The following is a 24,484-nucleotide window of genomic DNA, read 5'->3' on the forward strand; positions in this document are numbered from 1 at the left end:
TTTATTGCATGCTTTAGAAAATTCAAATTGTTTTGTAATAGCTTAATTATTTTTGATAAAAAAAATCGGATACAAGTAGTTAAATTGTCATTTTATCACCAAAAGAATATCGCCTTACGTTAATCTACTGCCTAAATGTTTCAACAAGAATGTAATTAATCACTAATTTTATAATTATTTGAATCATTTATAATTGAATCATCATGAAAAAGGACAGTGAATGCTAATTCATTAGATAATTAATTCGTCTTGTAAAGGACATTTAACAATGATTCATCAGATAATTAAATCGTCATACAAAATGATGCTCAATGTTAATTCATCAGTTAATTAAATTACCTGTCTAAAAGGACGATGCCTTAATTAAAACTCAATATTTTAATTATCAACTAAGTGTTTAAAGATTTTCGTTGATATAATAAGTTGTAAAAAACACTGTTTAACGTGACGTGTTTGATGAGATTATAATTCACGGAGAAGCTCATATGTTGAGAAAGAACAAATATATTTACCAATATTACATAGTTAGTCCAAGGACAAAGTGATTAAAGTTTTGATAACAATTCATTGTTTGTAACAAGAAGCATCGGTTATCCCAATAATTTTATTGTAAACTCTGATTAATATTCACTTCACAAAGAAACGGTTGCTATAATAATTTTATAATAATAAAGTACAATTAATATTCACTTTACATATGTAATCAACGTTGTCTTTATTTAAAAAAACAAAAAAATTGAAAACTAAATCAACCGTGTACTTTACTTGCAGTATAAAACTAGCCTTTACTGTATAAATCAACACTTGTAAGGTGCCACACACATCTGGGAATATTTAAGTGTTTACTTATATAATGGGCTAAATAAAACAAATATATTAGACACATGGATAGAGAATACATAAAAACAACAAGCATTTTGCTCGTTTATATAAAAAGGATAAACAATCTAGAAATTCCAAATACATTTCACGTATTTTTTATGCTAAAAGATAATGCATACTTTTTCTTTCAGGTTTTATAAATCCAGTATGTTTACAATCCAAATAACATGTTACAACAATTATACTAAGTTTCGATCTAGAGCTCGCATATTTATCATTTAAATATACACTCAAACTTAGATACGTAATATTAACTTCTTGAGGGTGTAATCATTTAAGCACATAAAGAAATATTGATAATGTATGTCTTGCAATTTGAATATTTTTTATATGAAAGTATGAAATGCATCTTTTAATGTTTCGCAAATCATACATATTATTTGAATGTGACAGTTACTATAATGTAACCAATATTTGTGCAATCATTAAATATAATAAATTAGTGACTTACTAACTACTATTATTTCAAATACCAGAACTTTCAGACTGTCTAAATTAAGACACTAATTGCAAATCGCAGGCATAAAAACATGTTATGATAAATGTTGTTTTGACAATTTATTGTTTTAAGGGAAATCTTTAAACACTTGTTGATAATTAAAATATTACGTTTTAATTAAATTATCTCCCTTTTAGGAGAGGAAATATAATTAACTGATGAATTAGCATTAAGCATCCTTTTTATGACGATTTAATTAACTAATGAATTAATGTTAAGTGTTCTTTTTAGGACGAATTAATTATAATTGATTTAATAAGTTACTTATAAATAAATTAGTGTTAAGCATCCTTTTTAGGACAAACGAGTCAACTGATGAATTAAAATTCATTGTTCTTTTTAATGATGATTTAATTCACTTTTAAATTAGTGATTAATTGTATTCATGTTGAGATATTTATTGTATGAATATTGGCTGCACAGAGTCATTCTCTCTACTTTGTTTTTAGAAACAATTTAAATAATTAATTATCGCAAAATGAGACATGTATTGTATGAGTCATGGACCCCTGCCATTGAGGCCGAGAAACACATACTCTAATTTGTTGTACTATTATTTAAGCTAGGTGGTTAGGACGCTCGACTTGCAATCTGCGGGTATTGAGCTCGAATCGCCGTCCCACCATGCTTGATGTTTTAGTCGTGAGACGTTATAAATTGACGGTCAATTCTACTATTTGTTGGTAAAAGAGTAGTGGAAGAGTCGGCGGTGGGTGATGATGAGTAGTTGCCTTCCCTCTAATATTACATTGCTAAATTAGAGACGGCTAGCGCATATAGCCCTCGTGTAACTTTGCATGAAATTAAAAAATAATCAAGAAACTAAAAACAACTATTATTTAATTACCCATTAAGGCCACTTATCTGGTATTTAACTGCAGTTTTAATCCTCCATAAGTTTAGTTGCGCTCTCTAGTGACATTTTGTTAAACTATAACGTCATGGCCGCCTATTATGGCGATCTAATAACTCGTTCCTCACTTTTTGGAACCATGACCTCGTCATCTTTTATAATATCAATCAGCGTACGGCGACATCATTTAAGCAGTAAAGTGCCTCCTTAATTACTGACATACTACACCAAGCTGTATTTTTAATTTGAATTTTTATATCTTTTCTAAGGCCTTGTCCCAAAACTGATTTTGAATAGCTTTACTTTAGTACTGTTTAAATGCTTGAAATAACTGTGCTTCTACTTACACTGAAGTGTTTTACGTAAGACCTAAATTCATCGACCTTGCCCAGTATATTTAGTACGATTATTCGAGGATGTAGCAAATTAGTGACATCAAGTGCTTTGTTATAGTGTTTAACTACTTGTAAAAAGCATTTCATGTTGTGCCAAGTTTTAGAAATGTACATATATTGGAATATTGAAATTTAAAAACTACTATGTAATTATATACAGCTCTTGCAAACCTTTTAACCTTTATTTTTGAATATCTTCAACATTATTTTTCATTGTATAATATTAATAGCAAAGTTATTATGTAGTTAAATAAATGTTACTTTGAAACGCATCAGATATTTATAAAAATAATCTTCATATATTGATGTTTATATTTTTATTATTAAGGTTTCGAAAATGCTATTTTAGAATTAACTAAATATGATTAGTACTATTAAAGACTTTGAACTGATAAAATAATTCTACTCTAATTTTATATGCAAAACCATGGTTTGTGAATTTAACGTTTATATCTAAAGCATTACACAAAACAATGAAATGATTAATCAGGATTATACAATAACTATTAAAAAAGCAAATATTATTTCACGATAAAGCAAAGATGCACAGCTGCAACTTAATGTACAAAGGTTTGCGAAATATCCAAAGAGATACACTTTTCTTGAAGCAACTCACAAACCATCTTTTCTGTAGTAATGATAAAAGTATTTTTAATACACCAGTAATTAGTGGAACAATATCTTCTTTGCAAAGGTTAATTGGTTTTATTTCATATCAATTGCTAATCATTCTTAGTGTAATAAAGAAAAGAGATGGAATGCATCAAAAGACTGTTTAACTGACATAAACTATTTTAAAGAAGGAATGGTTGATTCTCGAAAACAGAGAAAAAGACAGAGTAAGTCTTCTCAGCCTAACCTTAAAAATGTATAAAAAACATGACTGTCTTTTTGTAAAATGTAAAATAAACAGAAGGAAAGCTCTGTTTAGTGAGGTTCACTCCTTACGAACAGCGATTCACCTCAAAAGATTGGATATTTATGTACATAGCTTACAATTATAACTGTGACACATAGTCATTATTTAACAAATGAAAATTTTTGAAACATAACACAGGCAACATGACACCATATAGCCCGGACTTCTGTAAGATATGGCGACGTAATTCTGTATGTTACATATCAGATATTGTTTGTAAAGCTTCTAGAAGCTATGTGCCTTCAGAGAAGCGTGTGAACATTGCTTCTGTATAATTTATGTAGACGTGCAGTTTCCTTACAACCTTTAGGGAAAATCCTTGTAAGCTGGTAATTCAATGTTGTATTGGTCAGTTATTTTAGATAGTAAACAATTTAGCATTATTACGTCTGTCATGGAACTGACAGTCAATTGTGGAGTAGGTTTGTTTGTTTTTCTTCTTGCCACAAACACGTCTTTTTTTGCTTCACGAATGTAGTTCAACATCAAACATATTTTATGAAAAACGCTATAAAACTCTGCTTTCTTTGATTTCATATACTCTAGTAGAAGTTAACTTTAGGCACCATCTTAACGAGAAAAATCATCGCATTGAGTTTTATTAAGATAGGACTTTCATATCTATAGAGTCAAAAGACACGGGAATGAGTAGGGATAAATTGATTGAATACTTAATTTTTTATGCAGATTGTGATATTACCTTATAAAAAGAGGGATAATTATAGTTCAGGCCAAATACAGGTTTCCAGCAATTAAGAGGCAATAAAAAATGACAGAATTTTCGCTGCCCGTAGGGTATCTATGTTTATATTTTAGACGTGTTCTGTATGCAATAAATAATTACAAAGGATTATATAATAGTTAAATACTAGAATTCACATGAGGCTTTTGACATAAATACTTGAAACGATTTGTTTAAATTACGCTCAGTTTTCGTATTCCTCATTCACAAAAAAACATGAACAACGATTTCGCGATATGAGAATCTATATTACAAAAAACTAAACAGAAATGTTATTTCAGTGTTTTCGCATATTGCGTAATAAAATATAAAATATACAAAAAATTAAATATAAAATGAGGCTGCTACTCTTGGGTTCGAATCCCCATCACACCAAACAGCTCACCCGTTCAGCCGTGGGGGCTATAAGTCACCCTTTCAGCCGTGGGGTTAATAAGTGAAGCTCAATCCCACAGTTCGTTGTAACCCAGTAATACACGTTAATTAAAGTATAGGTTGAACTAACCTTCCCTCCAATGGCACAGCGGTATGTCTTTCGATCCCGTGGTTGGCAGAGCACAAACTGTGCGGTTTTGCTCTTAACTTCAAATAAACAAACATCATTCAAAGAAGACATCGAGATGAAACAATTTTCAGAATACCTTACTGTGTTTTTTTTTCCTTATTTTACTTTATTAAAGTTAATCAATAACTGTGTGACGACATTCCAACATAGATCGATCATTTGTTAAACAACAGTGTTCGATTATTATGGACTGATACCTCGATTTTTATTTACAAACTTAGGTTTTTCTTCTTCTTTTTCAGGCCAACCAATGGAGGAAGATATTGTTTAGGCCAAAGGACTCGATATCTCTCTTGCAACACACATGTAAGTATTGGTTTGTTTTTTTTAATTTCGCGCAAAACTACACTATGACTATCTGCGCTAGCCGTCCCTAATTTAGCAGTGTAAGACTAGAGAGAAGGAGCTAGTCATCACCACCCACCGCCAACTCTTGGGCTACTTTTTTACCAACGAATAGTGGGATTGATATATATTATAACGCCCCCACGGCTGAAAGGGCGAGCATGTTTCGTGTGATGGGGATTCGAACTCGCGACACTCGAATTACGAGTCGAGTACCTTAACCACTTAGCCACGCCGGGCCCACATGCAAGTAAATAGAATATCGAAGAATTTTAAAGTTATTTTTTCATTAAAATAGTGGCCCGGTATGGTCAGGTTGTTAAGTCGCTCGACTCGTAATCTGTGGACCGTAGACTCGTATCCCCATCACACCAAACATGCTTGCCCTTTCAGCCGTGGGGGCGTTATAATTGATGGTCAATCCCACTATTTGTCTATAAAATAATAGCCTAAAAGTTGGCGGTGGGGATGATAACTAGCTGTCTTCCCTCTAGTCTTGCACTGCTAAATTACGGACGGCTTGTCAGATAGCTCTGGTGTAGCTTTGCGCGAAATTCTAAATAAACAAACCAAACCAGTAAAATAGTCTAACAAGTAAGATGTATCTATTTAATATCTCATGAACCTGTTGAAACTCAGTACTCATCATTGAAAATGAAACATTAGTTCGTAAGCATTATAACAATTTTATAATATTTCAAAGAATGTTTAAAATATATAGACTTGTTAGATATTCTTTCAAGTATTAAAATTTAATCAACTATTACGTATTAACATTTATCTCCGACGAGCCTCCGATTTGTACTATTAAATATTACCATTTCATGTATCCCGAAACCTAGTTACGTTTGAAGTAACAAGTCAACCAAAAGTCGAGATGTAACAGAATTATGATATTTGCCAGAAAAAATGACACACGCAGTTTCTTTTCTTAACACAAATATATTTTAATGTACAAAATATAATTCAATTTATAGTAATGGCTATTACAAATAATGATTTATATACGAAAGTATTACAAACTAACAAACAATATTAAGTCTTCTATCCGATCTGGAACTGAATATTTTAACGACGATTCACGATCATCGAATTAATTCTAAATTGATATAGGTACAATTTGCTTAACAAGGAACTAGCTAGCTCTTGGGCTTGCCATGGCCAGGTGGTTAAGGCGCTGGACTTTAATTCGAAGGTCGCGGATTCGTATCCGTGTTACACCAAAGATGCTCACCCTTTCAGCCGTGGGGGCTTTATAATTGTACGGTCAATCCCACTACTCGTTGATAAAAGAGTAGCCCAAGAGCTGGCGGTGGGTGGTTATGACTAGCTGCCTTCCATCTAGTTTTACCCTGCTAAATTAAGGACGGCTAACGCAGATAGCCCTCGAGTAGCTTTGCGCGAAATTCGAAAACAAACAAGCTGATCACATGCAAGTTTTGTTGTTGTTTTTTTTGTAGCTGACATTATACAACACCTTTGTAAAAATACTAGCGTCCAAAATTACTCCGCTAAAGAGATTAGTTTGTAATGTTTGAAATAATAGCCTGGTTCCTGGTTAAATATATGTAGTTTCCAGATTTATAAGCTTCTGATGTTTATAGCATTCCAGCTGTAGCAAACAGAAAATATGTACTGTATCTCCACCTTGCATTTGTTACCTTTCATAAGCTTCAGATATGAGTTTTTGTAAATTTCAGCTTAAGCAACAACACTGGCTGTCACTAGTATTTACATACACACATTGATGATTCTTACATTCGAGAATCTTCTATAACTTTAGTGAATAGGCGGGAATTTCGCAAAACAGATTTAACAATATAGACTACATGCATTTATAAATATATATTTAACTAAAACAAACATTAGTATTAAAATAATTATATAATCAGTCACATAATTTGTTTATATTTTATGTTACTAAAATGTAGGAAATACTTTTAAATTTCAGTTCAAATATTTATTGCCATTATTGCAGTAATAACCAGCCGAATGAATATCTCTCTTATAAAACAATGTATTTTGAGTATAGTTAGAATAAAATCATAATATTTAGCCTTTGGATTTAAATAATGAAAATGGTATTCTAGTAGAACCCAGTATCGTTTTTATAGACCAATTAAAACATATTGCTTACTGTTTATTAGAATTTGTTTTTATCTATTTATTTTAGTCCTACAAAATCTGTTGTTTGGGTTCCTTTTACTTGTAAATGAAATGCTTGCTTTCAATCGTATCACTATATTCCTTCAGGAATGCCCATTAGGTACACCAGAAGCCCGTGTTGAACAATGTGCTACTTTCAACGGAAAGACTATGAATTTTGTTGGCCTACCCTCTAACGTCAAGTGGACCCCTTATTATCCAGAAAGTAAGTAATCATAAGGAACCTTTTGTTCCATTTAAATTAATGTTATTATTTTCTTCTTTTGCGCAGTATAAGTTTTATGTTTTCTCAAATATTTATACAATGTTTGGCTTTTTTTTATTGCATAATAAGTAGTCTGTCTGAAAGATTGTTCTAGGATAATACTGTTATGGCTCAAATTCTACATTTCTTATAAATTATGTTTATGAATTTGTTTTGAGCCTTAGTAAAACAAAATTTCGTTGGTGTTACTGAAACTAATTTCCGTTATTATTTTTAGCTCGATCAGAAGCTTGCAAACTTTATTGTCAAGCTACTGGTTCTTCTCCCCATTTTCTATTACAAGATCGAGTTATAGATGGAACACCTTGTGAACTAGACACATTCGACGTGTGCGTAAACGGCGTATGTCAGGTATATTTAAACATCGTGTAACACTGTTGACTTCATTTTAGTTTGTACAGAATGACGGCATGCTATATCCCAAACTGTATATCTAGTTGAAAGAGTCGGTTAAAAATACTTATTAAGTAAGAATATAGAACTGATTTGAATTTCACTGTTTTAAGGACACTCATTTCTTTATTAATGATCCTCGAAAATGTTGTAACATCTTTTTTCTTTGCCACTTGTTTTAAATTATCTGTTAAAAGCAGATCAATGTCCACCACAGGAAGGGAAATCAGTTTATTTCCTTCTTAGCACTCCTTTATACTTTTACACTTTGTATTTCACTTCACAATAGGCCTACATTCACAAATGACTTTTAAACTTGTCTAACAACAGTAATGCTATTGCTGTGCAATCAGTTCACTTATTTGGATACAACGGTACGATAATTCTATTTTATTACAACTAACTTTCAAATCAACTATTACTACTCTTGAGGCTTCACTGACCCGTTAAAACTAGTTTTGTTATAGAGAATTCTAGGATTAGCAGGAACATAACGTCAAAATAAATTGCTACAAAAATAAAAGATAAAAAGTCACAACTGTTTTCCGCTAAAAAAACAACAGCACACTACTACTGAAAGATGTCCCGGTGGTTAAGACACTCGACTCGTAATCCGAGGGTCGCGGGTTCGAATTCCCCGTCACACCAAACATGTTCGCCCTTTCATCCGTGTGGACGTTATAATGTGACGGTCTATCCCACTATTTGTTGGTTAAAGAGTAGCCCAAGTGCTGACGGTGGGTGGTGATGACTAGCTGCTTTCCCTCTAGTTTCACACAGCTAAATTATGGACAGCTAGCGCATATAGCCCTCGTGTAGCTTTGCGCGAAATTGAAAAACAAACAAACTAACTAACAAAAGTTACAACATTACAAATATGTAATTTACAACAGTATTATAGTAGCAAAGTATAGACTTAAGTAACGCTAGATTATATAATATAACACTTTACGCCAGTGAAACGTGATCTATAAGTTGTAATTTGTGTGATATTACATCACACTAAGACAAACGTTAATATTTAGAAAATCTTTTTTTCTGGCCTTATAAAGTTTTCCATTACAGAAATATAAATGCATCTCGATAGCTCACTTTGCGTACTTAGGTCGCTGCTGATGAGGTTCGTTGCTCATACCTAGAAATCGTATAAAGTCAATAAAGAAATATTTGTTATTAATGAGTAGCATACATATTGTGGTGTAATGTCAAACAAGTCACAAGTTTAATATTAAATATTTGATAACTTCTGAAATAGTATTTACATTAAAAGAGGAATTTCAAGTTTCGTTTAGAATTAGTACAAAGCTACAGAATGGGCTATCTGTGCTCTGTTCACCACAGGTATCGAAACCCGGTTTCTAGCGGTGTGAATCCGCAGACATGCCGCTATGCCACTGAGGGGCAAGAATGTCAAGATAAGTCTAACACCAACAGTGGTTTAAAATTATGTTGAATCGAAGTCGTTCCAATATTTTATGAATTCAGTAAATGTAGTGTCGAAATAATATATTCTACGTTCTATATCTATGGCTGGTGTATCGTGTATCGAAAGGTGAAATCATGTTAAGATATAACTATTCTTAATGCAAGGAAATATCGAACTTTTAGATTACCTGATACTTAAGTTAGGAGAAATTATAATTTTCAGCGTTTGTTATTATGCTAAATATAATATTCTACAAAACAGAAATGAAGTTAATTGAACTTGAGATAATGATCTTTTTTGTTGTTATTATTAGAATGCAGGTTGTGACCGTGTATTAGGCTCAAACAAAACATTGGACCGCTGTGGAATATGTGGAGGTGATAATACCACGTGCAGGACTGTATACGGACACTACAATGAGTTTAAGTATGGTAGGTTTATATTTTGTCATATTTTACTATATATTCGTCAAATAAAGACTGAAAATAGCTGTAACACATTAAAGAATGAATGATTGGAGATAAATTTAAATAAAAACTTCATTCTTGTGATCCTGTCAAGAAAACAATACTGTTCATTAAATGAAAAATATTTTCAATTCTTAAAAAGACCAGCGACAATTTTACGTTTTCCGTTTTCTCTAGGCTACAATTCGGTTGTTATGATTCCTGCTGGAGCGAGCAACATCGAAATTCTCCAGCGTGGTTATCAAAACTCTCACCAAGATGACAACTATTTAGGTATATCTTTTCTCTTTTTGGTATTTCAATAAATGCTTGTTATTAAACTCCACTTTCATCTTTAGCTATCGTTATACGTCAAGTTACAATTTTATAAATGCAGCATTACAACAACACCGCATTTCTTCAGCAACTGATGAAAGTATTCAACAGAATTTTGTAAGTTATGTTTTTAATCCATAATATTTAATAATTATCGTTTTGGCTGGAGAAAATTTGCGCAACGAGGTGGGTTTGGCTTTGATGTTTGGAAATGGAATAAGTTTGAATAGCATGAATCAACTATTGACAATAAAGGTAAAGGGTGAAATTCTGAAAATAACAATAATAGTTATTCCAAGTTGAAACTAGAAGTGAGTTATTTAATGAAACGAATCCGCGAGTTAATCGATTCATTTATTGTAACTCTTGTAACGTGTTCATTGACACAATTTCTACAGCACTATTGTTTTACTTGACTTAGCATTGAAAGGCGAGAGCTGAAAACAGAAATGAAGAAAGAAGAGAGATGCACGTAAACAGCAGATAACGGAAAATTTTAGTGTTTTTCTGATCGTAAATCGCTGCATCCAATTACACAGCAATTTAATTTATTTTGTCTTCTTGATTATTACATAACTTTATGGCCCGGCATGGCCAGTTGGTTAAGGCACTCGAGTCGTAATCTGAGGGTCGCGGGTTTGAATCCCTGTCGCACCAAACATGCTCGCTCTTTCAGCCGTGGGAGTGTTATAATGTGATTGTCAATCCCACTATTCCTTGGTAAAAGAGTAGCCCAAGAGTTGGCGGTGGGTGGTGATGACTAGCTACCTTCCCTCTAGTCGTACTACTAAATTAGGGACGGCTAGCGCAGATAGCGTTCGTGTAGCTTTGCGTGAAATTAAAAAAACAAACAAACATAACTTTATCATCCCTTATTGCTTTTCTTCAGACAACCTCAAAAACTTACGAGACTAATAAGGGTCGAACTTCTGCCTACTATTTGCTAGTTTATATGCTAATAACTAGAAATTCAAAAAGAGTTTGTCTACGACTATGTTATTTGAGTAAGAAAGGTTAAGTGCGAAATTTAATTCCAGCAGCTAATAGTAGTGTTATGGAAGTAAAGTTTAATTTCTATATGGCGCTGCCTAAACAAAGATAACCGTGTTTTTGTTTTTCTTTGTTTTTAAACGTTGTGGACAGGCTTTCCTGAAATTGAGTTAAACATGGAAGTTAACTATGTAAAACAACATAAAACTAGCACCTGTCGAAAAATGTGTTGTTATATTTCGAAAATTCCTCTTCCTAATTATCACATTTGTTCTAAGTGACGTTAGAGTAATGCAGAAAAGACAAACCTCTTTTTTTTTTTCCTTTTAGATCAAATATGAAAGATTCTAGATGTTATAACATTTTATACGAAATAACAAACATTTTGAAAAGGTATTGTATATTGAACAAGCAGGAATACATCATGCATACTGAAAGTATTAGACTAACTGCTTTCTCTCTAGTCTGTCGCTTTAAGATTAGAAACAACGAGAGTAAATAGCTCTCATGTAGCTTTGTGCGACATTTAAGAAGAAAAGCAAACTTCTATTCTAGTAAAGTTTTTGAAGTATTAACGTTAGTCTCTTATGTTACTACTTATCTTCCACTTATTATTTGTTTACTCTGGGTTATTTACAGGAGTCACTTTTTGTTATTGCATTTCTTCTACTAATCTTACTATAAATCTTATCTAAATTTCATATTCAAGGTTACTTAAGGAAGCGTACACACTAAGGGATGTCTTGTTAATTAATGTATAGTTGTAATAAACTTTATATTCAAGATTGTTCATAGAAGAACATTACAGTACTCTACTTGTTTCGTTAATTGTCTGCATTTTTAAATTATTTCACTTATAATATATTATTTCATTTGTTAGTGGTTTGGTTGTTGAATGTTTTGTGCTTTTTAGTAATCTATTCTACTGTAATTTTTATATTTACTAGATTTTCGAGAAAAGTTTTGAGCACTGCTGTATTCTAGATTGCCCATAAAGTTATTTCCAATTCTTTATTTCTTACGTTAAAGATTTGCATATTCAGGAATGTCTATGGAGGCTTCCCACATCACAATATTTTCTTCAATAATAATCTATTTGTTCACTCTCGCACGTTTTAGTCTTCTACACAACTGTATTTATAAAATACAGACTAATTTATATATTTTCCATTCAAGTCTTCAATATTTCTGTAGATTTAATGAACTTGTTATGTTTGTCATATTAGTGTATCTTGTTTGTGCAAACTGTATGCGTACCTTAAAACACATTTATTCACATTTAGCTAAATTAGCTTAATTGTACTCGCACGTTAGGCCTAGTTCATTGTTACTTTTATTGTACACAGTAGATACAAAAATATACTACTTTGACTTTTCAGCACTTATGGCAAGCAATCAAGAATATATCCTGAATGGGAACTTTACAGTCAGTCCTTTCAAGAAAATTATTAAGTTTTACGGCACAATACTGGAATACAGCGGGTCTGTGGCAGTAATTGAGCGTATAAACTCGTCCAAACCACTGAAGAAAGAGCTATATGTTCAGGTTAGAAATGTTTATTATAACTATGGATGCCAGTACACATATAAACTTCAAAATGTTACGTTATGAGGAATAATTTTTATTGTACAACGAATTTTTAAACTTTTCAACCTTTGTTATAAATATCTTATTTTGTTTGAAAAACTATAAAATTAACTATACAAGATAACTGACTAATTAATAACAGGATATTTTGTTAATCTTTGCAATGCTCACAAATATATAGTAAAATACAAACATTTTTGTCTCAAGTACTTGTTACGTATTTATAACTTATCTCGGATGAGTTTCCGAGATATTTATTATTTTACTCATTACGATTTCAATTAACTAGACAGTTTAATTTTAATTTAGAAGTTGAATATCGATAAGTATGAAATTTATGATATTTTCTAACAAGATCGATATCCCAATTTTCTTTCGTAATGCAAATATATTTTAATATACAAAAAACAATACAATTTATAATAACGATTTATATATAATTTTTTTACAAACTCACAAACAATACAGAGTCTTCTATCTGATCTGCAACTAAGTATTTCATCGACGGTTTATAATGAACGAGTTAATTCTGTGTTGATACACAGGTACACTTCACTTGACGGGTTGGTAGCTAGTTTCTTCAAACGTGAGCTTTTTCACCGACGAAAATATCTAATGTTCTCGTTGAAATACTAACGTCCGAAACTAATTCACTGAAGTAAAACGATTTGTATTGTTCGAAACCTATAGACATTCCTTACCAGAATCTGTAGTTTCAGATTAATAAGCGTTTATTACGCTTATAGCTACAGACGCTTAAAGTATACTTACTCTAACAAAACAACAATATTATACTGTCACTCCGCGTGTTGCCGTGGATACCTTTTATGATCATTAAGTGCGGCTCTCAAAAGTTCATTTGGCAATAGTAATAATGGCAGTCTCTAATATTTTACATGTACACATAGTACATTGTTAATTCTTATGCTCGAGAATCTTCGACAAATTTAGAGAACAGGTGGCACTTTCGCAATACACATTTAGCAATATGTTATCTACTTTTCAAAATGTATATATAAAGAAAGTAAATATTGTTATAAGAACGTAGCGCCATCTGTGAGTTTAGATAACGTTAACTTAGGTCAAAGATAATAAATGCTCAAGAACAGCAATAATGTGGTGTAAGGGTTTATAAACCATTAACATCACCCTTGTTCCAAACCATTATTCTACAAAGTTTAGTATATTTATAGGTTTGGAATATTTATAGATTCAAAGCTGGAATAGGCAATAAACGATTTTTTTTTTTTTTTTTGCGAAATTCATTCGGTTTCCATACTTTCAAATTTTCACGTTTGTTGTCATTGTAGACCGTCAAAATGTAAGAGTTATGGGATCGAAACCCGAAGCTAAACATGCTTGTAACTTTATAATTAACGGTCAATCCCTCTATTTTTGTTGGTGAGTACTACAAACCAGTGACCTTCGTTATGGCTAGCAGCTAGAATTAGGAACATGAGCAGATAATTTAAGTAGATTTGCCATAAGCAAATAAACAACTGCCATAAATATAGCTATATATAAAGTGACATATTCATACTTCCATATTTTGTAATTTAGGTTTTCTTGGACGATAGCTACTTTAATAACTGGACCTAATAACGTTTGGTAAAATTTTAAATATTTAATATATAACATGGGAAGAGAGGAATTTCATTTGATAATATTTCCTTGTTATTTAACAAGCGGTAAGGACGATGCTACTTAAACCAAGCTAAGTGTTTTCACAAATACCTCATACATATAATAGTAGTACGAAAATCATATTATTTACATTGGTAACTTGGTGTTACAAAATAATAATAAAACTATAATTCAACAGAAAATATAACGCCCTCATGCCTGAAGGGGTGAGCATGTTTGGTGTGACGGAGATTCAAACCCGCGACCCACAGATTGCGAGTCGAGCGCTCTAACCACCTGGCCATGCCGGGTTTACACACAAAAAAAAAACGAAAAGGAACCATGGTTTGTGCTAGCTAATTTTTACCCTGTGGACGACGGTTTGGAATTAGAGACACTGACAAACGTGTATAACAATACTTCATAAATGAAGAGAATCCGTGTTTAAACAAATTCAGTTTTTTTTCTCTTTAGGAATTTTTTTTAGGAATATTTATTCCATTACTTGCTAATCTTAGCTTGTGAGTTTTTTCCATGTCATGTAACTGTTTCTTTACTCTAAGAAAGTAAACCGTAGTAGTAATTGGTGAAATGGTTTTTGGTTATAGTGTCCATGTATATTAAACATGCATATAACTTGATGATCTTTTGTAAAACATGTGGGATTTAAATTTCAGTGATGAGTAATTTTTCGTACTAATAAGTTCAGGTCAATCGTCGGAGAGTTTTTATATTATGGCTGTTATATTTTGAAAGTCACGTTTTTTTTCATTGAAGATATTTTAAGAATCATAATGAAATAGCTTTTCCTCTTCGCAGTTTTTAAACTATATTTAAGTATGTAGGCTGTAGCAGTGAAAAAAAAAATGGTTCCGAATAACTTAGTTGGCGCACTGATATAAATATTGCATTAAATATTCAGGTTCTCACTGTGGGAGATGTTCGGCCGCCCAATATTCAATTTGAGTATACTGTATCAATACGAGAAGAAAATAAGTACACCTGGGAGCTAGAAAGGAAGTGGTCAGACTGTTCCCGGGTGTGTGGAGGTAAGAGCCTAAGGTGTAAGCGTACTTTTAAGCAAAAAATTCATATTTTATCATTATAATTTAGTTTAATTATAAAACTAAAATGTTATTTTCTTTTTCTATTTTTGTCTTACTATGTTATCTGTTTATATATGTCTTATTATTTCATTTTCAGAATATTCATTAAATTATTATTCTGGTATTTAGTTTACATTGTTAAAGGATTCTAAAGTTAAATGATTATAAACGTTTGATAACTTCTTCGTCTGTTTCCTTTAATTTGTGTCCTGACTCCAGATGGATATAATACAATCATTACTACATTATAAATTTAGAGCATGCTTTTAATGTTAGTAATTTAGTATCTGAGGCCCAAGTACCTAATTAATATATCTGTTTTTTTTTTGTTTTTTAGTATGAGCATTTTCTTTTCTCGTTCTGGAGGTGAATGCAAGGTTTTATGAGCATTTTTTCCTGTCTTATAAACAAACAATAGCTTTGTAGCTATCTCAGCATTTTGCGTTTGTTAAAATTTCTACAACTAAATGAAACTAAAGATTATCTTTTAGATTGTTAATTGTCTATGTAATATAATAATGTTGGATATCATAATTAAAATTTTATTTGTGGTTCTAACAATGACAAACTTATTTTAATTTGAGCTCAATACTTAACTATAAGATGTTTATTCCATTGGAACTCAAGAAGAAGTTCTTTACATGAACTGTCATGTAATAAATTATCGTTAGTAAGCAATTCAAATCATAACTCTCTAATGTAAGTTATTTCTGATCGTTTACAGTAAAACGTTTCAGTGTGGTAATAATACGAACAGCTTACAGGGGACTATTTTCCTACTAAAATAAATTCCAAATATCGAAATGGTACACTAACAAATATCGTTAGTAGCACTAATGCAAACACATACAATTTAATTTGTTACACAATAAGATATCTTGCGTAATGTTCTGATGATAAATTCTCAAAATTAAATGGTAGCTATAGGTATTAACAAAAATATTAATTAATATCAACGGGCCTAAAATATGTGATAAAAATTATATAAGATGAAGATAGTTTTTCTTTTCTCACACTCCTTTTAATCTGTTCACTTTGGATCAAAAATGGAATACCAAATGGACAAATTAAGAAAATTATATAAAAAAGATAACACACATCTGCTGTGATTTTTATTACAAAATTTAAACCTCTTGATTTCTAATGCTTTGTATATTGTCGGATGTGTATTGCACATGTTCTGCTTGATCTCTAAATTTATAGAATATTCTTAAGAGCAAGAATCATCAATATACGGTTTACAAAAACACTAGTGTGCCTTCAAATATTGTTGAACGTTTAAGACTCTTGCTTTAAAGTATAAAAACATGGTTTTCTTTTTTTCATATCCTTTCAATCTGTCCACTTTGGATTAAAAATTCAATATGCTTTGTATATTGTTGGATGTGTATTGCACATGTCCTGCCTGTTCTCTAAATGTATAGAATATTTTAAAGAGCAAGAATCAACTTCTAATGCTTAAATGCATCTGATTTATTGCAAAGGCTTGTTCAAAGCAGCATCTAGTCAATAATTCTCGCTTACAGAGAATATATACAATTAAATAGTAATATGAAAAAACGGTAACTTAATATACAAAAGCATGTTTATTGAAGAAATATTGAAAAACAATAGTAGCCAACTGTTTTTAAAATAGTACAACCAGGAACCATTTTTTCTTTACAATTTCTGTTGTGTTTGTATAAAAATAAATCAATCACAGTATTAATTTAACTAATGCCAGTTTTATGTAAACTAATAGGTGAAATGCTTCGATCACCCATTTGTATAAGGATCTTTGACAATCTCAAAGTTAACAATAACCATTGTGATGTTACTAAGAAGCCTTCTGCTCTAGTCAAAACTTGCAATGACCATTGTAAACTCAGGTAAAAAAGCTGTGTTTTATTTCACCGTATTTTATGTCGTTTTGACCAATATGATAATTTTTAATCTTCACGCGAGTACATTTGGGGTTTTCTTGAATTAATTTGTTAGTTTCTCTGTTATGCGATCACCTAGACACTGAAATGTTTAAAGGCCCAAGGTAGGCAATAAATCAATACGAAATATAAAAAATAATGTAAAGTATATGACTTCTTTATTTGGTTATCAGACAAATGAAGTTTCACTAATTCATAAAGGGGTCATCGTTAGGTGTTTTTTTGGAAAAGTTGAGTAAGTACAATATTACTTTATTTTACCAGATAAAACTAGCAAATATTTGAAGAATTTATGTGATTAAATCTTGAAATTATGTTAGAAACTGCAAGAACTGATGTTAGTGAAATATTTATTTTGAACTGAACCACATTTTATTTCAGATAGATACAACTAAATTGTGTTTTATGTGTAGTTAAAAGGTATTTGAGCAAAATAAGAGAAGATTTGTTAGTTTTTAATTTCTCTTGTTTATCCCCGTATATTTTTATATAATATTTCAAGGGTGTTTTCATACCTCTTTACATACATTACGCAAACAATGAAAAGAAGTCAGACAATTAATTTTAGCTATGACAAGTCAAGATTACTAGCATAAAATAAAGTCAGTCACTCAATATAAGATCACTGTTATGAAAATGAGGCATTTAATGATCATTGACATGCAGACACTGGGTCATTTAGCCTATGCTATATATATATATATATTGGTTTCATATACACTTTTCTCATTTATTACTTTTGCATAAATCACATTATGTAAAGTACTCTTAAGTTATTAATGAACCACATCTAGACTATTGTAGAGAAGTATCAGGCAAGTGGAAGCAAGCCAATCACAACAGCTTTTTGTGAACTCACCATATGTAGTTTAAAGTGCCTCTAGCAAAATTTGTTACTCATTTTCATGCAAAACTACCTCAGGGTTATCTTCCTTAGCCATCCCTAATTTTTAAGTGATAGACTAGAGAAAAAGCAGCTAGTCAACACTATCAACCTTTACCGCCCTTCTAGTAATTCTGGAATCATATAATTTCATAATCTCTTAGAGACTAACCATATTTCAGATATTTCATCATCTGTCTCAATCGATTTTTACACTGAACATCTTATTAGTCTAGGATCTTTCACCACAAGCGCCCCAATGGTATAACAGTATCTCTTTTGGCTCAGAGCACTAAAATCATGGTTGCGATACCCATGGCTGACAAAATAAGATAGTCCGTTCTTTAGTTTTGTGTCTAACAGCAAACAAATAAACAAATTTTCAGTATAACGTTATTGAACCAATTATTTCTTGTAATGGTTTTCAAGAGAGGTACACAAGTTATGCTTATTTTTATGCTAGGTTGATTGAATGTGCTATCAATTAGGTACATGAAGAAGGTTTCTTTTACCCTTTTCACGTGAGTAATTCATATCCGGTTATTTCAATACTGTTCTATTTTATTGCATTGAGGTTTTCTCTGTATATAAAGCACACGTATTCTTGAGTGTCTATTATGCATCTCAATCCTGTTTTGTTTGATGGGTTTCTCCAATATATTGGAGCCTACATTCACAATATATGTTGTAAATTGTCTTTCTCTTTTGATTTTTAGGACAGCTAGTGTGTACCAACTGCAGTATTATTATGTTTTGGCTTCAGAATATTGTTCTTACATTAACTGTTTGTATATCCTCTGTTTGTTTTAAAAAATACCTTTGGCATCGTGCAATGGTGTGTATCGGTAATTATCTTATTGTTATCAGTGGTCGAACTTTATTTTCTTCATTATTAAGTGAACAAGGGTATTAATTTTCAAGAAAACTACTAACCTTAACAATGGTGATTCATTTGTTCGTAATGGATGATAACACCTATCACTACTGCATTAAAGAGTTGGACGTATTCCATGAAAATGATAATCATACTCAAACGATCTCAACCACTTGAAAGTCTCTACATTTAGTGATTCAAGAAACGAAGTGAAAGATGCCTTGGAAAGAACTCTTTCAGAAAGATGGATATGTATATCTCAGAATGTGGTGTCAATGTTATCTTGCGTTTGAGCTTTATGGTGATATTTTCCCATATTGAAGTGAAAATCAATTAGTACCTATATATATATATAAATATAATCCAATATATAAAACTGCTGTTTTAAATTTTAATATTTGTGAAATATTCAGCAATTATTACACTGTTTAGAGCTCATGGCATTTTGTTTTCTACACAAATAGTTAAAAACATACACTCGCGGCTAATAGTAGGAACAAATGATCAGGAGTATCTGTAAAGACACGTATTTTTGGATAAGATAATTTAAAAGGTTGTTTGTAAGTAAGCACAAAGCTACACGTATAAGCTATTTGTCCTCTGCCCACCATGGGTATCGAAAACCGATTTGTAGTATTGTAAGTCCGTAGACATACAGCTGTGTCACTGAGGGATAAATTCAAAAGATTTCAGGACAATTAATGATTTTAAAACAATAAGAACATATAAAGCACTTTATATAATTCCATGTTATCTGAAGACTTCCATAGTGAGTCAGCGGTAACATGGAACAACTTCACTTAAAGTACAGCTTATTTGTCGGATAGTTGTATGAAGTTTGTTTGAATTTCGCGCAAAGCTACTCGAGGGCTATCTGCGCTAGCCGTCCATAATTTAGCAGTGTAAGACTAGAGGGAAGGCAGTTAGTCATCACCACCCACCGCCAACTCTTGGGCTACTCTTTTACCAACGAATAATGGGATTGATAGTAACATTATAATGCCCCCACGGCTGAAAAGGCGGGCATCTTTGGTGCGACCGGGATTCGAACCAGCGACCCTCGGATTACGAGTCGAACGCCTCAACACGCTTGGCCATGCCGAGCCTGTATGAATTTACTAGTCAAGTTAGAAATATTCTATTATTTCGTAAGACTTTTTTAGTTCTTTTGTGCATATATTTGTCGTTTTTATGAAAAAAACCTATCTTTCACCGTCTATAAATTTGAACTGCATACCACAATGAAGGCAATCGTTCTCCAGCATCCACCACCTGTCATTAAATTACTATTTACCAATGTATAAGGGGATTGACATTATAATTCTTTTCAGCTAAAAAGGCGAGCATTTTAGACGCTAGGTTTCCATCTTGCGAACCGCAGATTGCGATTCGATTGTCATTACCACCATACCTTATGCCTGCAACTGGTTCGAAATAAATATTTTATAATATTTTTTTTCACAAATCCTTTAGTAATATTAATAAAGATATGAATCCACTTATAAAGTGTTATTTTAGGATTGAGAGTAGCAATCTAGAACAATTTCTTTAATCTATCTATTTTACTTAGAATACATATCAGACATCATATCTGAGAAAGAGTAAAAACACTTTCTTTTTTAATTACCAGTAGAGCTGCCATCCTGATTTTCGGTTACTTACTATTTTTAGATATGTGGCTTCTACACCAGAAACTTGGTACCAAACAGTTTTCCCACTATCAATTCAACACTCCATCTTGACACACAGAAGAGGTACAATTTCTTTGAACACTTTCCACCCTGACAAAGTGGCTAAAAATGTTCATGTATCCTTTACCTATCATTTTATTTCCATTTTCTTTATTCTTTTTTTAAAAGCATTACTTGCCTCTACTACTGCTTTATGTTTTACTAATAGCACTAATGTTTTCTGTTGCTCACGACACACATATATTGTCTTTATAATTAAACTAGCTCATTCCGTTGTTCAAGATATATGTACATACACACTTATGATTTGACTTATATTATTCTTCACCTACAACAACTGCACCGTAACAATCACAAATCACTGTTCACATCAGTCACAAATTTACCTTGAACAGTAAAGGGACAGCACACAATCCACTTCTTTTTAAAATGATATATTCGAAACAAGTCTTATCTACGTATAAGAAAACTCGGTACAGTGTTGGTTATCACAGTTGTGTCTAAAATTTTAATTAATTTTCTTTATGTTTTTCAAAAGTTCACACAAGCTGAGTTACTTTACAACTGACAAGATGAACCTTTTTTTTTCTCTCCTCTTTTATCACAATGGTATCAGTGAAAAACTCACTTATGTTACCCTGTAGGCTATCATAGAATAAAAACAATTGTCTCTTTTTCTTCAGTCTACAAAGGTGAGTTCAGTTATTTTAGAACACACTTTGACAAAAAAAAATATTTTCATTATCTCTATTAAGCTGTGAAACCCTAAAATTCGCGCGTAACGGCTAAACTCACACGCGTCTAACTTCACTTTCACAATCTTAACATCACCTGACTTCACTTGCGCTAATTTGGTCACTTGTATGTACTGAAGCCTAGAATGTTCTACAAGCTAAAAGACGCTATGATGTAACAATATATATGTATATCTGTTATATACTTTTAAAAATGAGTATTTATTGTGACACTTTTTGTTGTTTATATTTCATATCATTATTACCGAATGCTTCTATTTTGATGATGCTCGAGGCCTCACGTGCTTCGTATTGGCAACATCATTAAGCTTTATTTTACATTAATTGTTAGTTTGAAAGTTTTGTTATACAAGTGAGACAAGCAAGCTAGAAGGAAATTTCCTCGTGTGAATGAAAATACGATATATTTTCCAAATATGATAATTTATAAAAAAAATAGCTTTATGGTCGCACATATTTTGCGTAAAGTTACATTTAAGACTGGATCTTTCATAGTTCTCATTTATCTGCACATCACGTCCACGGGACTCGGCATGGCCAGGTGTTTAAGGCACTCGACTAGTAATCTGAGGTCGCGGGTTCGAATTCCCGTCACACCAAATATGCTCACCCTTTCGCCCGTGGGGTCGTTATAATGTTACGATCAATCCCATTATTCGTTTGTAAAAGAGTAGCCAAGAGTTGGCGGTGGATGGTGATAACTAGCTGCCTTCCCTCTAGTCTTACGCTGCTAAATTAGCGACGGCTAGCGCAGATAGCACTCGTGTAGCTTGGCGCGAAATTCAAAAACAAACAAACATATTCAAACTGAGTCGGCAGGAAGTGTAATGGACTTGCGAAGTTAAAACCCAGGAATTTATTACTCGCAGTGTACATAGCGAAAATATATTTTTGTACAGCTTTGTTCTGAAGCAAAAATACTATATGTTAAATCCCATGCATATTAATGAAACGAGTGTGTGTTTTTCTTTTAGCAAAGCCACAACGGGCTATCTGCTGAGCCCACCGAGGGGAATCGAGCCCCTGATTTTAGCGTTGTAAATCCGTAGACTTACCGCTGTACTAGCGGGGGGCTAATGAAACGAACTTGAACATATATATACGAGTGTGCTTATGGATGATCTATGTTTAACGGAACAGCAACAGCTTTAAGAGAGCAATAAAATCACACTACTGTAAAAGATCTAATGGATTTCACTTTAGGAAGAAACAACCCATAAAAACCAAAATCGTACCAAATATAGAAACTAAAATAATGTACTATTTCGGAGTAAAATAACTTATAGAGGCAGTGGTAAATCTCATCTCTCCAGATGACCATCCAATCACAGATGAAAAACTATGAACAGTTGCTTCTCTTATATGTAATTGTAAAAAACAACAACTGCAAAACAAAAATGTGAAACCGCACGTGTGCATGTATTTCCGCATAGACTCAACAAATTTTCTTATCAAATTTGATGAGTAAAATAAAAACTGCAAAACAGAAAATTTGTATGGACCTAATGAACTTTCTTACCAATTTTAGTGAAGATCCATTTACACCCTGTTTAGTAGTTACATGGACATACAACGAACAACAGACAGTACTACTTTATTTATATAAAGTAAGAAAATATTTATTTATCTATAGATATTCGTCTCTTATTTTTGGCATTTTTCTTTTATCTGACAATTTTGTCTCCACCGTACTTTCTCAACAATAATTTTGGTTTACTTGAAAGCTCACTATTAGAATTTTTATCAAAAGCTTCTATATTGCACATACACGTATAAATATAAAACAAAAATAGCAACAGCCGTAGCCAAACCAGCACACTGTGACTTCTTGAACTATTAATGAGCTTGAGGAACATTATTACAGGTAGGAAGATTCTATTTAGCTCAGTGGTACTCAGAACACCCATAACCATATCTAAGTTATCATATAACCGCTCGAGAGAAAGGACAGAAAGACGTAAAGAAAATATTTCCACTGGACAACATCTATAGTATTGAGTGAGTCCAGGAGGAACAACACCTAGAGTATTGAGTGAGTCCAGAAGGATGGCATTATGTTTAACATAGTGCAGATTGACAACAGAATTTGAAGTGAAATTGAGAACTGGCTAATATAACTGAAGTTTTGGATGAAGTTAGAGAGACTGTGAAGAAGCGAGAAACAGTGTGATTAACTGACTATCTAGTACTTGAATGGCTAATGGCAAAAACTGAATTATTCAATTGATCCAGAAAGAATATTGAGCAAACTAAGATACACTTACCTGTTTACCAGTAATATGTAAGGCCATAACAAGACCATTTTTCTCAAAAGCTCCCTAAACGTCATAACAAAATCTGAGACAAGTTATATTCTAGGCCACAGAGACATCATTCAATAAGAGAATTGACCACCTAGTACAATCTCAGAATATGAAATAGCGTGCAGAGTGAAGAGACCAAAAAGAAGGAATACAGGTTTCACTGGTCACCTATAAGAATAGTCACCTGTAACACTGATTTAGTGAATTTATTATGGTGTGTCTACTGTATATTTCCTTGAAACCGTCTTTAATATGGTAGATTTTACATTTGACCATCATTTTAACACTACTATTATGTGTTCTTGTCGGGTATTCTGTTATCTGATTAGATTAGTCACGTCATGCATTTTATTGGAATTCTTTTTCATTCAACTATTTACTTTCAATCCTGGTTTAGTGTTTGTAACAACGTTTGTCTCACATTTGCATTTCATTTATGTATATAGTTACGTGTTACGATTTCAAATAGTCTTAAATTGACCTGTGTTTTAGATTTAGAAGTTGAAACGTCGATATT

The 24,484-nt window shown here is 32.1% G+C and overlaps 1 protein-coding gene across 3 annotated transcripts in view; it reads left to right on the forward strand.

Moving 5' to 3' along the window:
* Nucleotides 1–24,484, forward strand: part of LOC143255617 (A disintegrin and metalloproteinase with thrombospondin motifs 9-like) — a 157,486-nt gene that overhangs the window by 87,922 nt on the left and 45,080 nt on the right. For all 3 annotated transcript variants that reach the window (XM_076511529.1, XM_076511531.1, XM_076511530.1), the window contains exons 12-19: nt 5,098–5,161; nt 7,454–7,571; nt 7,849–7,982; nt 9,764–9,881; nt 10,095–10,190; nt 12,602–12,768; nt 15,356–15,482; nt 17,281–17,407. In XM_076511529.1, coding sequence (XP_076367644.1) covers nt 5,098–5,161; nt 7,454–7,571; nt 7,849–7,982; nt 9,764–9,881; nt 10,095–10,190; nt 12,602–12,768; nt 15,356–15,482; nt 17,281–17,407 — 951 coding nt within the window. The remainder of the gene's footprint in view (nt 1–5,097; nt 5,162–7,453; nt 7,572–7,848; nt 7,983–9,763; nt 9,882–10,094; nt 10,191–12,601; nt 12,769–15,355; nt 15,483–17,280; nt 17,408–24,484) is intronic.

This window comes from Tachypleus tridentatus, chromosome 7, assembly GCF_004210375.1.
Source record: "Tachypleus tridentatus isolate NWPU-2018 chromosome 7, ASM421037v1, whole genome shotgun sequence".
Taxonomy (NCBI): domain Eukaryota; kingdom Metazoa; phylum Arthropoda; class Merostomata; order Xiphosura; family Limulidae; genus Tachypleus; species Tachypleus tridentatus.